Source organism: Puma concolor, chromosome E2, assembly GCF_028749965.1.
Source record: "Puma concolor isolate L17-30 chromosome E2, mPumCon1.1.hap2, whole genome shotgun sequence".
NCBI lineage: Eukaryota > Metazoa > Chordata > Mammalia > Carnivora > Felidae > Puma > Puma concolor.
In genome coordinates this window covers 36,676,593-36,691,758 of record NC_141681.1, presented here as the reverse complement: position 1 = coordinate 36,691,758, position 15,166 = coordinate 36,676,593, and the positions used below count along the sequence as shown (strand labels likewise).

The 15,166-nt window shown below is 32.8% G+C and overlaps 1 protein-coding gene across 6 annotated transcripts in view; it reads left to right on the top strand.

The window, feature by feature from the left end:
* The window catches only part of PHKB (phosphorylase kinase regulatory subunit beta), a 265,138-nt gene that overhangs the window by 161,148 nt on the left and 88,824 nt on the right, over positions 1-15,166 (top strand). For all 6 annotated transcript variants that reach the window (XM_025920805.2, XM_025920806.2, XM_086689519.1 and 3 more), the window contains 4 exons: positions 109-166; positions 711-788; positions 2,804-2,962; positions 13,234-13,328. In XM_025920805.2, the coding sequence (XP_025776590.1) occupies positions 109-166; positions 711-788; positions 2,804-2,962; positions 13,234-13,328 (390 nt within the window). The remainder of the gene's footprint in view (positions 1-108; positions 167-710; positions 789-2,803; positions 2,963-13,233; positions 13,329-15,166) is intronic.

The following is a 15,166-nucleotide window of genomic DNA, read 5'->3' as shown; positions in this document are numbered from 1 at the left end:
ACAATTGTTCAATATATATAATTAATATATTTGTTCTAATTATCATCATTGTTATAATTGTTCTAATTAATTTTAGTGAAATTTTTAATATTTTGTCTTCTGTTTTAGCTCTTTGATGGCATTGAATGTGAATTTCCCATATTTTTCCTTTACATGATGATTGATGGTAAGTGCGCTTTTTTCCTGAAATTTAAGATATAGAATATAAGTGGCTTAAAGAAAAGCAGATGAAATATGACCCTTTCAGCTAGTAAAATAGACTATACCTCAGTGATGTTAACTGCTCTGCATTTTTATATGCTATTCTTCTGCTTTCTGAGTGAATATTAAATCATTTAAAGAACTAAAAAATATACTTTGGAGTTATTAAGAAATGATACAAATATATTTTCCTATTTGCAAAGAAAAATTTTTTATGAATAGTAATAATGAATATTATAATCTGTGACATTGTGAATATCTATAACATTTATACTTAAAAATAGACAAATTTCAATTAAAATTCAATTTTCACTTCTAAATGCTAACATGACCTTCTAAAATCAATTTCCTGGAATACTGTGATACATATTTGCATTACCTTTTTTCAATTTTATTTTTATCATTTACATACAAAATTACCAAAATAATCATAACTGGAATTTTTTTTAAGGTAAAATTTCTATGGTGCTTATCCTCAGATGCTATTGGATTAATATTTTACATTTTAGGAGTTTTTAGAGGCAATCCCAAACAAGTAAAGGAATATCAGGATCTTTTGACTCCAGTACTTCATCAGACCACAGAAGGTATAGTTGGATTGTTTTTTAAGAAATTCTTCCTGCTGATATTTCCTTAATGTTCCTTTGTAATGCATTAAATGATGCCATTTTAAATAAAGCTATTTATATTAAAGTGAAAAAATGAATGGAGCCTTGAATGAATTATAAAGAATAATCTATTCATTAGTTATTATAAGTTTGTCTTTATAAAAGGAGTTCATTGGGCAAGACAGGGACGGGGAGTAAATTTAGGTGGTTATGGCCATAATCGTTGCAAAATAGTTTGCCAGATGGGCAGTGGTTCTTATTCTGATTACCTACTGTGAAAACTCCTTCACTCTGTGTAGTGTGACAATAATATAGAGTGACCGATTTTTGTCCAGATCATCAGAAATGCTGTGTTCAGGTAAATGCTACCCCTTCCAGAGGGCTACCTTAAGAGGCTCTGCCCTAGCCTAAAGGTACTACCATTTCCAAAAACCTTCAGCCTCCTCTTTGGAGTTGTTTCTTTGATCTTTAGCATGTTATTTTAAATGTCTGCCTTGTGCTAATGCCTCATCCTTTGAGGATAGATTTAATATTTTAGAAATGGCTTAAAGACTCTTAGGAGTCTTTAGTTGGTTTTAGTTAAACACCAGTAGGGCCCATAGTCAGTATGACTAAAAAACTAATTCTCAAAGAATTCCAAAGAAGAAGCTCCAAATACTTCGGGGTTTGGAAGTATTAATAAAATAAGAATATGTACTAAATAAATAAATAAATAAATAAATAAATAAATAAATAATATATATGTGAACAGCTTTGAAAACATATTTATCTGAAAATTTAAAAAATTATGTGTGGGTAAAAAGTGAGTGGTCTTATGGACATAGTGTACAAACTTGCAATTATAGCATTGGGCCCGTTCTTACCTCACACGAAGTTTGTGATATTCTTTACAGTTTTCCACAAGTACCTTAGAACAAAAACTTCACAGTATGTGCTCACCTTTGAAAATTCTTGTGATGTTAAAATGGTGAAATATTTGTGGATAAACATTGAATTCCAAATAAATATTAAATTTTAAAACCAGTTACTTATATCTTTATGCTACAAATAGTAATTTGTCCAATGTGAGATATAATGTAATGCATGTTATAATGAATATACTATTTGAAATCCCTTGAATCAGATTGTTAGTATTCAGTGGTACATTATTGACGCATTGAGGTGGTAGTTCAGTGTACAGCAGTTCAGTCTTTATCATGTTCAGAGAGTGATTTTCAAACTATTCTTTGTGTATCATAGACCTTTTTACTGGTTTTCGATACAAATATAACTATTGATGGATGTATGAAGGAAGCAAATTTTAGAGAAATGTGTACAATTTTATTAGGAAAATTAAGTGTACTGTGGGCTGATAGTGCAAAGTCTTCTGTAGCATTGTATTAGAATGTTATTGTTATTTTTTTTTCCTTTTATGTCATCCACAAAGATTTTAGTCTTTGAATAATAAATTTTAGTTTCTATCAAGGAATGTTTTTAAATGGGTCGGTCAAGGAGAGAATGGATTTTTTTTTCCCTTCAATGATATTGAATGGTAGATAATGGACTTAATGTTTAAAATGGGGATTCCTTTGCTTTAAGCAATGGCTCAGGGTTATAATTCTTCATTTGGGATTACACAGTATCTCATTTGTAATGCTTCTACAGACTAATCCTATTAAAGATAGCTTCTATGGCTCTAAATGTTTGCCTACTGTATTTTTATCAATTCATTTAAAGGTGTTAAAATTAAATGTTGTTAAAGGAGATTATGTACACATTATTGGCTAAAGCATAACATATGCTGTCAAATTAGTCTTTTAAAATCAAGGAGCTTTATCCACATTTTTCACTGGCAATTTCTGAAAGCCAAAATAACCAATTTTCTATAGCTTATCAAATCTGTTACCCCCTTTACACCCTATTTCTCTGCTTTCTAACATTGCAATTTCTTGAAGGGAAAATTTGAGGAGGACACTGATTTTTATATTTCAAATATTTATTTTAAAACTCCACAGGTTATCCTGTCATACCAAAGTACTATTATGTGCCAGCAGATTTTGTAGAATATGAGAAAAGAAACCCTGGTAGTCAAAAGCGATTTCCTAGCAACTGTGGCCGTGACGGAAAACTCTTTCTTTGGGGACAAGCCCTTTATATCATTGCAAAACTTCTGGGTAAGTGGAGAAGGTTGGGAAGATTTTTTCCCTTGTAATCAAGCTATTAGAAATAAGTATGTTTCAGGGTACCTGGGTGGTTCAGTTGGGTAAGCATCCAACTCTTGATTTTGGCTCAGGTCATGATCTCATAGTTTGTGAGATTGACCTCCATGTTGGGCTACATAATAGTGCCTGCTTGAGATTTTTTTCTCCCTCTCTCTCTGCCCTTCCCCCCTCAAAATAAATAAATAAACATTTATTTTTATTTTTTTAATGTTTTTATGTTTTATTTCCCATTTATGGGAACTTTGAGTTACTTTTATATAATGTAAAAAAAATTCTGATTTTATGCTTGGTCATAGCTTTAGTAAATCACTTGCCAAAAGGAATTGGTTATCTCAAAGTCCTCTTCCTTCTCATAAATACACATTGACAATTTACTCAGTTAGCTTAGACCATTATTCATAGTTTTTTAAGAATTATTTTCCAGCTTATCCTAAAACTTCTGCTAAATATGAGTACTCTTTGGACACATTGAGATGAAGGCTAATTTAAAGAACACACACAAAAAAGCATTATTATGCATCTTCCTGCATCATTGCTTGCTAACATTTCGAATATTATTAGCATTCCCATCAAAAAGGCTATCATGTTAGAGTCAGAATTCCTTTATGGCAAATAAATTATGAAACAGGCTGATTGTAAATAGTATATATACCTGCACTAAAAGAACTGCTTAGTGTGTGAAGTAGTGTTATTGTCTTTATTGTTCCTAGTATTATTCTATAAATGCTAAATTTGTGTTGTAAGAGTAATTATCTTTGGTTTCTTTTTTTACATTCCATTAGGGAAGAATATTTCAGATTTCCAATTCAAACTTTACACAAATGATATATAAGGAGCAGATAGAAGCTAACCAAAGAAGAGAAAATCAAGTTAATGCTGTTTTCAATTTGCTTGTTTCCTAACTATATATTCTGGGTCTCCATATATACTTAATGCTAATTTAAGAACCTGTAGAAAAATTTACTTCTTTAAGGGGACAACTTTTTGATAAGGAGTTGATATTATTTATACAGGTCTTGCTTTTCGATTTTTTCAAAAGAAAATATATATATACATGAAATAGATTTCTTAAAATCAAGCCAAGTTGGCAAGGTTATCTCTGGTTAGAATGTTATTTCCATCTCACTAGCATGAATACAAAGAAGCCTTCTGGTGATACTCACAGCTAAATAAAACATGTTATAGTAGAGAAGTAGTTAACCTATCTAAGATAAAGAATTTTAATATTAGAATCATAAATTTCTATATACTACAGCTTGGAAATTACAGATGAGCATGATGAAATTTTTCAGATTCTGAGGTTGAAAACTGGAACTTGGGGTATTGGATTTGAGATCTAAACGTTTATCGTCCTGATTTTTGCTCTATATCTGGTCTGGGATTGAGTGCTAGAAAGAATGCTATTTGAGAAAAGCCTGTAGATAAAATTGAGAAGGCTGATGAATTGGGAGTGCAGAATTGACTATATTCTACATAAGCAAATTGGGCTTTTAAAAAGGAAAAGGTTGAAAGTAGTATCAATCAGTAAAAAAGCATTAGATCTCCCTTACTTTGAAATAAATGTATTGAATGTAGACAGATTTTGAGTGTAGATAGCATTTTCTTATGTTAAGACCAGTGTGAACAGAAATAGTTTAGGCCATGCCTTCTCATCTCTGTTTCATGACCAAAAGGAAGAAAAACTTCAAAGAAATAGTCAATTTCTCTTTTCCCTGCTGAGCTACTAAAAAGGCAGCAGAGAACATACAGAAGGTGTGTTGCAAACCCTGAGATCACATACTTTCTCTCCCACTGAAAAAAGGAGATGCTCCGTGTTCATTATCACTCTGACCTAGCTGTGTGTCATCTGGTTAACAAACTCACTGGTTAAGAAGAATAATATCTCAGAAGATTCAGTCATGTAGTTGCTCTTAACTATTATATCCTTGCCTCAAGAACATCAAACTTCTATGGATGTTATTAAGATTCCAGTCACCACATTTACTTACAAAGTCTTATGTATTCATTAAATGAGGTTTGGTTAGATATCTGCTTGACAGCATTTTGTGGGCAGTTAATTGGAGTTACTTGAAAATAATAGAACAGTAAATCTTTGAAAATATTCTATAATATATGCCTTCCACTAATTCAGGCCAGTTTGTATCCAGTGAAATCTAATAAGAATATTTTGCTTTTGTGTATGTGTGTATAATAAATATATATATATATATATATATATATGAAGAATGAATGAATGAATATATATATAATGAATACATATGTGTGTGTGTATATAATGAATATATATATCTACATATCTACATATATATATATTTATATATATATGAAGAAAATGTTGTGATGCTAGTTGCTACTTCATCATTGATCTTTTCCATGATTTAGCTGGTATTTGTAGAGGACTACTGTATGTTAGTCACTGATATCCAGTAGCTCTATAGCAAGAATCAAATGTGACAACCTAGGAAATATTTCTGTCTCTCTGAGGGCAGCCTAATTACTCTGATATACTATTTCCTAATTACAGTGTTTGTAACTAAGGTAAGTCCACTTGCATTTGATTTCATTCATGGTATTTTTTTTGTCCAATTGACATCAGATGTAAAAGCCACTGATTAAGTCTGGAAATCTAATGCTTTTTTAAAGTTAAAGTTAGTGATCAAGTGCCCCCTAGTGTGCATGAGGACATAAGAAAAGGAGGTCTTGATTTTCATTGGTCTCTTGACTTCAAATGCAGTTGGCTCCTTACTCAATATAGCACATGGTTTTGTTACTGATCAGTTAAAGATAAAACGAACAGATAAGAGTATACAGATATATTTCTACATTGTGGTTGCTAAGAGATTTCCCAGCTGTTACACTTCAGGAAACTTTAAGCAGTAAGACATGGATTTCTGAGCACTTTTGTTATCTTTTTCATGCTATCTGTGTGATTGCTAGTGCCCTAATGTGGGATTTCTGTGCAGCATGCATTAAAAACATCTTCAGAGTACGTGTAATACAGTATTACTTTAATAGCTTCACCCAAGGAAATTTTCTTCCTGTAGCTTATTGTATAAATCTCTAGTTTTCTTAAAACTAAAATTTTTAGTTTAATTGCTACTAGAGCTAGAAAACTTGTATAAAAATTTATGATCCTACCCTTAAATATATTAGTAAATTAGTATATATTAGTAAAATTGAATGTAAATATATTAGTAAATTGAATGTAAAATATATTAGTAAATATATATACTAATATATATTAGTAAAATTGAATGTAAATATATTAGTAAATTGAATGTAAAATATATTAGTAAATATATATACTAATATATATTAGTAAAATTGAATGTAAAAGCAGTGATGCCTAGAGTCTGAGAAGACTACATATATACTGTCAGACTGTTTCCCAGAAATACTAATAATACTTGCCTTAAAATGTGTCTGGTTCTGTGCTCTGCCCTTTACAAGTATTATCCTGACTATTATTACAAGTATTATTCCTAGCTTCTCTATGAGATGGATACTGTATGTCATAACTGAGGTTTAGAAGAGTTTAGCAACTCACCCAAGGTCACATAGCCCACAACTGGGACTTTACTGACTTACTTGCAGGATGATTGTGTCACCTGTAACCTTTATGGCACTAAATATGATCATTAAAAATAAAAACCTTGCTAATTTAATATTAATTTGTATACTGTTTTCATTTACATGCTTATTGTTAAAGACATATTTCTTAGTCATTTCTTGTCCTCTGTGAATTGTCCAGTTTGCTTTGCCTGTTTAACCTTAATTTTATGGTCTTCACAGTCTGCATGAATGTTTTACGTATTAGGTATACTAATCCTCTCTGGTATTTTCCTAGGTTGTTTGCCAATTAACTTTGCACTGTTTCTTGATGAACGAAATTTGAAATCTTTATATAATTAGATCTATCATTGTTTTTCAATTTAATTCTGACCATGGAATTTAACACTTAATTTTAGGAAGTCTATCCCTGTTAGTTAATTGAGTTAAAAACATTGGTAATTTTGGAATTTTTTTGGTATAACATATGAGGTTGAGGATCTACATTTTCTTTTTCTCTCTAGCTTATTTCTTAATACATGTGTTACTAATATGTGTCACTGCAGCTGAGAATCAGTCTTTGAAGCACATAATTTTACCCCATAAATTATCTGCTGAGCCTATTTTAGTGTGTCCTATGTAATTTTTGTGTCATGATAAAAAAAAATTACTTGCTCTGTTAAATTTCCTTTGAATTGTCATTTTATTAAAGAAACAAAAATTCTTCTTGATATTCTCTTTTTGCCCTTAATAATGATTGTTTGAAGTAAACCCAAGGTGTATTTCATAAAATTTCTGTGCATAAAAAATACAAATATTAATGAAGCTAATCTGTCTTATAAAGATTTAAAGATGGCTGTCCCTATTTATAGAAATGCTTGGTTATCTGTGAGGTTTCGTACTGTAATGAAATGTAGAAAGCCATTGCTCTTTTATCCTTGTTCTCTTATTTTCATTTTAAATATTCTGTAGTTGGTCAGGCACAAGTGCTTTCAGGCTTGTCCTTTTTCACCAAAAAGCCAGTGCCATAGAATCAGCACGGTGAGGAACTCTTGTTTTGCCTCCTGAATGATAAAAAGCAATGCAGTAAAAAAAAATATGTCTATTAACCTGACCTTTGTAAGGCGTTAGTCACTTTTACCATTATGGAAATTAAAACAATGATTACAGCAATTATGTTTCTGAATTTGTTAATCCACCAATTTATTATTTTGTTTAATAAGTCTCTTAAGTGCCTACTATATGGAAGGTGCTGTGCTGGAAAGTGGGGTATATCCATGAATAAGAAGCATACAACCTGTGGGGTTATAGATGAGCACATAGTGTAAATTGGAACATTAAGCTAGATACAGGGGTACAGTACAAATAGAGAAATGAGAAAGGAATGCCAAGAAATAAGCTTTTTCAAGAGATGTTGTTAACTATTTGATTCATATCAATTTTAATAGATTAGCATTTATGCCTCCCAAGGATATAAGATTTCTTCATTTTTCTGTCATCATTTATAAATAACAAAATAATAAAGATAGAGTTTCATTTTTGTAGAAACAGTGAAACATTAATTATGTAAAATGCTTGTTGGTAGTGGAGATTTTTTCACATCTCACTGATCAGACAAATGAGATAGGGAAATAATTTGGTGCTATTTAGAATATCACTGTACTAATCAACCCTGCATCATGAGCTCCACTGACATTAATAAATAGAAATTATATGTCGATATTTGCCATAATTAAGCCTATATTGGTTTGTTTTAAATTTTGCACAAGTATATTTTTTTTTCAGAGAGAGAGGAATGTTCTGTGATATGCTCCCTGATTTGAATAGGAAAAATATAACATATCAAGATCTAAATTATTTGTTTAATGTTTTCTCCTCCTGGTATCTTCTCCATCTGTGTTGTATACAGTGTCAGTGTTCTTACAGGGCAGGATTAGTATGGGCTAAGAACGTAGACCCCAGAGAGAGACAGCCTGTGTTTGAATCTAAGCTCTGTCACTTACCTGCCATGTGTAAGTTGCTTAGCTGCTCAACACCTCCATTTTGTCATCTGTAAAATGATAAGGATGTTGTGATGGTTAATGATTAATTGATTAATTAATTAATCCAACAAGGCCAGGAACATAGGAAGCACTGTGTAAACGTTGCTGTGGTTGCTGTTGCAGAGGCGGCAGTGGCAGAGGCGGCAGTGGCTGTGGTGGCTTCTGTGGCTGCTGCAATTGCTGTTCCTCCTTTTTCTTGTCATGCTATTAGTAATATCACTTTTAATATTATTAAAAGCATCTTTCAGGAGTTACTAAAAACACCTTTGGTGATAACATTGAATATGTGCCCTAAAGTTACCCTAGAATAGAAAAACCTGTATAATGAGAAACATTACCACAGCGGCAAAGAAATTTACAAGCATTTTTGTGGTTGACTCTCTGCTCTGTTTTTCAGAATTACTCACTGACTAAAAGAAGTATCTAAAAAGCTATGGAAAATGAGGTGTATTTTTTGAATTAAATATTAAACATGGGTGAATTTAAACAAAACTCAACATGGTGTCATTTTTATGTAGTCAGTATAGAACTGAAGATCGAATATGAAGTAGCACATTTTCATAACTTGAGTGCAGCAAAAATAAAATGTTCTGATTCACTTTGGAGAAGTTAAATTCTTTTTTTTATGTTATTATTCAATTAACTTTTACATGTCTGAATGTAACTAAGATAACCTTACAGATTTGCAATTGCTGGGACAGAGTATGCCTGCTATAAATTTGCATAGATACTGTCAACTTATACTACAATGAGGTTAGGCAGAATTTCATTTTCAAGGTTTTGTTCCCACCACCCCTTCTCAGCATAGTCCTTTTCACATCCGTGGAGAATCCCTGCTACACTGAGCCTCTGGTGCTGAATCTCTCTGAGGTGCATTACAACAGAATATAGAGAACCACTGACTCAGAGTACCTTCTCCACACCCTCCCCTTCCAAACTCTCTAAATTGCCTTCCTTATTATGTCCTTGGACTTTATCAAAAGTTGCTACAAGGAACTACCGCATGAAAAGGGCTTCCGTGTTTATAGAACAATAGCAGTAGTAGACATTGTTTTCATGCTGGTTAGTGCCCTTTGAAAAATGCCCTCAGAAATGTTAGAATTTAGTATCAGGAAGCACTTTGTCTCCCCTTCGTGAACTGGTTTCCTTTCTTGAGAGAATGCGAATACATTCTTTTTAGAACAGCTTTATTTAGGTATAACTTACATACTATATCTTAACCTATTCAAGGTTTACAATTCAGTGGTTTTTTGATACATTCAGAGTTGTACAACTATCACCACAATCAATTTTGGAATATTACATCACCCCTCAAAAAATGTCTTACCCACTCTCCACTTAACCCTAATCATTTCACCCTTTCCCCCAACACCGGACACTCACTAATGTACATTTTATCCTTGTGTATTTGCCTATTCTGGACATTTCATACACCTTGAATCGTATAATGTGTTGTTTTCAAGGTTCATTCATGTATCAACAGCTTAATTCTTTTTTCTGGCCAAATAATCTTCCACTGTATGTATATACCACATTTGATTTATCTGTTTATCTGGTGGTGGACATTTGGATTATTTCCACTTTTTTTTTTTTTTTTGCTTTTATAATCATGCTGCTGTGAACTTTCATGTACAAGTTATTGTTTGACATGTTTTTCTTTCTCTTAGGTATATACCTAGGGGTAGAATTGCTGAGTCATATGGTAACTCTGTGTTTAACATTTTGAGCAATTCCAGACTGATTTCCAAAGTAACTGTACCAATATGCATTCCATCCAGCAATGTGTGAGGGTTCCAATTTCCCTACATCCTTTCCAACCCTTGTTCTTGTTTCTTTTTTTGACAATAGCCATCCTAATGGGTATGAAGTGGTATCTCATTGTGATTTTGATAAGCATTTCCCAAATGACTAATGTTGAGCATCTTTTTATGTGCTTACTGGTAATTTATATACCTTTGGAGAAATGTCTATTCAGATACTGTGGCCATTTTTAAATTGTGTTGTCTTTTTATTATTGAATCATAAGAGTTTTTTTAATATATATATTCAAGACAGAAATCCCTTACAAGATACGCAGTTTGTAAATATTTTCTCCCATTCTGTGAGTTGTCATTTCACTTTTTTTGATGGTGTCTTTTGAGGTCCAAAAGGTTATAATTTGACAAAATTCAGTTTATCTCATTTTTTCTTTTGTCACTTATGTTTTGATTTTTAGTTTTGCCTAATCCAAAGTCACAAAAGTTTACTCTTTTATTTTCTTCTAACAGTTTTATAATTTTAGGTCTTATATTTAACTTTTGATCTATTTTGAGTTTTATAGATGATTTGATGAAGGAGTCCAACTTTATTCTTTTGTCTATAAATATTGAGTTGTCCCAGCACTATTTGTGAAAAAAACCTATTCTTTTCCCCCATTGAATTGTTTTGGCATGCTGTCAAAACTCAGTGGAACATAAATGTAAGGATTTATTTCTACACTTTCACTTCTATTCCATTAATCTATCTTTATACTAGTACCACATTATCCTTTTTGTAAAATTAAAAAAAAATGTTTACTTGTTTATGGGGCATCTAGATGACTCAGTCAGTTAAACGTATGACTCCTGATTTCAGCTCAGGTCATGAACCCAGGGTTGTGAGATTGAACCCCACGTTGGGCTATGTACTGAGTGTGGAACCTGCTTAAGATTCATTCTCTCTCTCTCTCTCTCTCTCTCTCTCTCCCCCTCGCTCCCTCGGTCCCTTGCTCCCTCCCTTTGCCCCTCTCCCCCACTCATGCTCTCTCTCTCTCAAATCAAAATAATAATAATTTAAATGTTTATTTATTTATATTGAAAGAGAGAGAATCCCAAGTAGGCACTGTGCTCTCAATGCAGAGCCCAACACAGTCTCACCAGCCACAAGATCATGACCTGAGCTGAAATCAAGAGTCAGGTCACTGAGCCAACTGAGCCACCCAGGTGCCCCTAGTAGCACATTATCTTAGTTACTTTAGATTCTTCTTTTCAATCTGGATGACTTTTATTATTTTTTTCTTGCCTTTCTTGACTTTTCTGGCTGTAACCTCCAATACACTGTTGAATAAAAGTGACAGGAGTTGACATCATTCTCTTATTCCTGATCTTTGGGGCAAAGCATTCAGTCTTACCTTTGAATATGATGTTAGCTGTGGGTTTTCATAGATTCCCTTTATCAGGTCAAGGAAGTTTCATTCTATCCTAGTTTGTTGAATGCTTTTTATCATGAAAGAATGTTGAATTTTGTCAAATGTATTTTCTGTGTCTACTGAGATGATTTTGTAGGGTTTTTTTTTTTTTTTTGTCCTTTATTCTGTTGATATTGTATTACTACAATAATTGATTTGGGGAAGTTAAGTTATCCTTGCACTTGTGGGATAAATCCCACTTGGTCATCGTGTGTAATCTTTTTTATATGTTAATGGATTTAGTTTGCTTCTATTTTTTTTTGTTGTTGTTGTTGAGGATTTTTCTATCTATATTCAGAAGAGATTTGGATTTGTAATTTTCTTGTGGTGAATATAATTTTTTTATTAGGGTAATACTGGCCTCTTAGAATGAGTTGGGAAGTATTTCCCCTACTATTTTGGAAACGTTTGTGAAAGATTGGTTTTACTTCTTCTTTAACTGTTTGGTAGAATTCACCAATGAAGCCATCAGGTCCTGGTCTTTTGCTTCTCACCACCCCTCACCCCCTTTCCCCCCCGCCCCCCGCCCCAGAAGGTTTCAGTTGCTTGTTGTAAATCTGTTCATATTTCCTATTCTTTTTTGAGTTAGTCTTTTTGTAATGTGTATATTTCTAGGAATTTGTTCATATCCATCTGGGTTATCTAAATTATTGGCATACATTTGTTCATAGTATTCTCTTGTAATCCTTAAGGATATTCTTAATTTCCATTCCTGATTTAGTAATTTGAGTCTTTTTTCTTTTTTTCTTTGTCAGTCTAGCTAAAGGTTTGTCAGCTTTTGAGTTTTTCAGGAATCTACTTTTAGTTTTATTTATTATTCTCTTTTGTTTTTCCACATTCTATTTCATTAATTTCCACTCTAATCTTTATTATTTCCTTCCTTCTGCTTGCTTTTGATTTAGTTTTCTCAGTTTTATCCACTGTCTGAAGATGGAAAGATAGGTTGTGGATTTGAAATTTTTCTCCCTTGTTTAATATGGGCATTTACAGCTCCAGATTTTCTTCCTAGCATTGCTTTAGTTACATCCATAAATTTTGGTATATTTTGTCTTCATTTTCAATCATCTTATCAGAACATGTATTAGAAAGTATCTTCTTATTTCCCATTTGTTTTCTTCTTTGACACATTAGTTATGGTGTGTTATTTAGTTTCCACATATTTGTGAATTTCTAAAACTTCTCCTGTTTATTGAATTCTAATTTCATTCTTTTGTGGTCAGAATCATACTTTATAGAATTTTAATTCTTTAAATTTATTGAGGATTGTTCTATATGGCCTCATATATGGAAGATGTTCTATGTGCATCGAGGAGTATATATATTCTGGTCTTGTTGGATGAAGTGTCCATTAGGTCATTAGGTCTATTTGGCTTATAAAGTGTGTAGATGCATTTTTGATAATGTCATTTCTCTTCTCTTTTTTTCAGCTGATGAATTAATCAGTCCTAAAGACATTGATCCTGTCCAGCGCTATATCCCACTACAGAATCAACGCAACGTGAGCATGAGGTTTTCCAATCAAGTAAAGATATTTTTTTTCCTTAATTTAGACTCATCTAAAGACATTTAAAAGTTAATTTTAAAAGAAATTTTATTCTGAATGGGTTTTTATTGCTTTTTTTTAAGGCAAGGCTTTTCCCTTTTCTGGTTATTTAAGATTTACTTGTGGCAAAGGATTATTTGTTAATGAAGAAATACGAGTCAAATGTGTCCAACAAGATGTCTTCCAGGCAAACACTTTCATCTTCACAGTGGTTGAGTTTAAGGTGATAAATGTCTTTGGGAGGATGCAGTATGTATGGGTAGGCAAGGGGACAGATGCGATGGCATTATTATTGAAGGAAGTGGGGTCCCATGAAAGGCCCTGTGCTTAATGTCTCTCCATTGCTGTGTCTCTATGACAGCACTGAGTAACTGACAGAGTTGTTCTTAGTACTTGGTGACATGTTTGGTGAAGGAATAATTTAAATTTTTTTTTACATTTAGTAGCTATGGATTCAGACTGTGTTGTGTCAACAAAATAAGTGTTTGCAGGATCAGCAAGATTGATGTTGATTTGAGCAAACCCTCAAGTATTAAATGATACCAGTAATGAGGACTGTTAAAATGAAAATGTTGTAGATTATGGAAACTGCCTGAGGAGAGAGGGAATGAACCTGAGTGTGTGCCTGGGATTCCAAGCAGTTAACATTTATTTAACAAGAATAGCATCAGCACTTCCGGAATATATGCTTATGAAATCAAAAATGCTCCTTTTATTTAAAAAAAAAAACAAAACATGCATATGCATATAACACACACACACACACACACACACACACACACACACACACACACAAACATAAATGCTTGTTTTAATGACAGAATGAGAAAACCAGCCAGGTCCATTAGATTCTATCATACGATTTCTCTGATTCTTTTGCTGCTCTTCAACAAAATATGTAATTACTCTGAATGGTTTATAGATGAGAAGCTATTTGGGAGACTTATAAATAAATGTTAAGATTTTCTCAAGAACATAAAATCCTTCTGTTAATACGTGTTAGAAATTTTTCACTGCCCTGTTGACTCCTGTGTAAGGTGAGGATTTGGCCTCATTACCACTCATGTCAGTACACTACAAGTATACATTCTGTACAGATTTGAGATACACAATTTCACTTGAAGAAATGGTAAAATAGAGAATACATTTAACTTCACATTACACAGTGCTGTGACTGAGCCATTTGAAGACTAGTATTTATCATTTACATAGCATTTCACATGTGTGACTCACTTCTCTAGGGTAATGAAATCTCAAAGACTTTTCTTAGAAAATAAAGTAATAGGTCACAGATTTGAGTTGTGGGGACAGGAGCTAGAGAGCATAAAATCACATAGCTAACAAAATCAACAATTTGAACAGCTATTTCATGCTTGATACATATAATGAAGGCTGTGGGTTATGTGTAATTTTTGACATACAGTATACCTCCAACTCTTTCTTTCTTACTCAAGGAAGCTTATCAGAGTACAAGTGAGTGAGAGTGGATTTTATGGAGAATTCACTCTATTTCTTATATTGAAAACATTTTCTAATGTTGCTACTAAATAATCTGTGCCATGCCTCCCAGGTGGAGCCACATTCCTACATACAAGACTTGCTATAGGGTAAGGACAAGGGCTTCTCTCCTGCAGCTTCATGGGGATCACATCTGTGCAGAGTTGGGTACAGTCCCTGAGAAGGAGATGATTCAAGGATTAACAGCAGAAAATTGCTGGGAACCATAATGCCCCACCCTGGTTGCAGCTTGGTGATATATAAAATGGTGAGGTGTCAGGGCACCTGGGTGGCTCAGTTGGTTAAGTGACCAACCAACT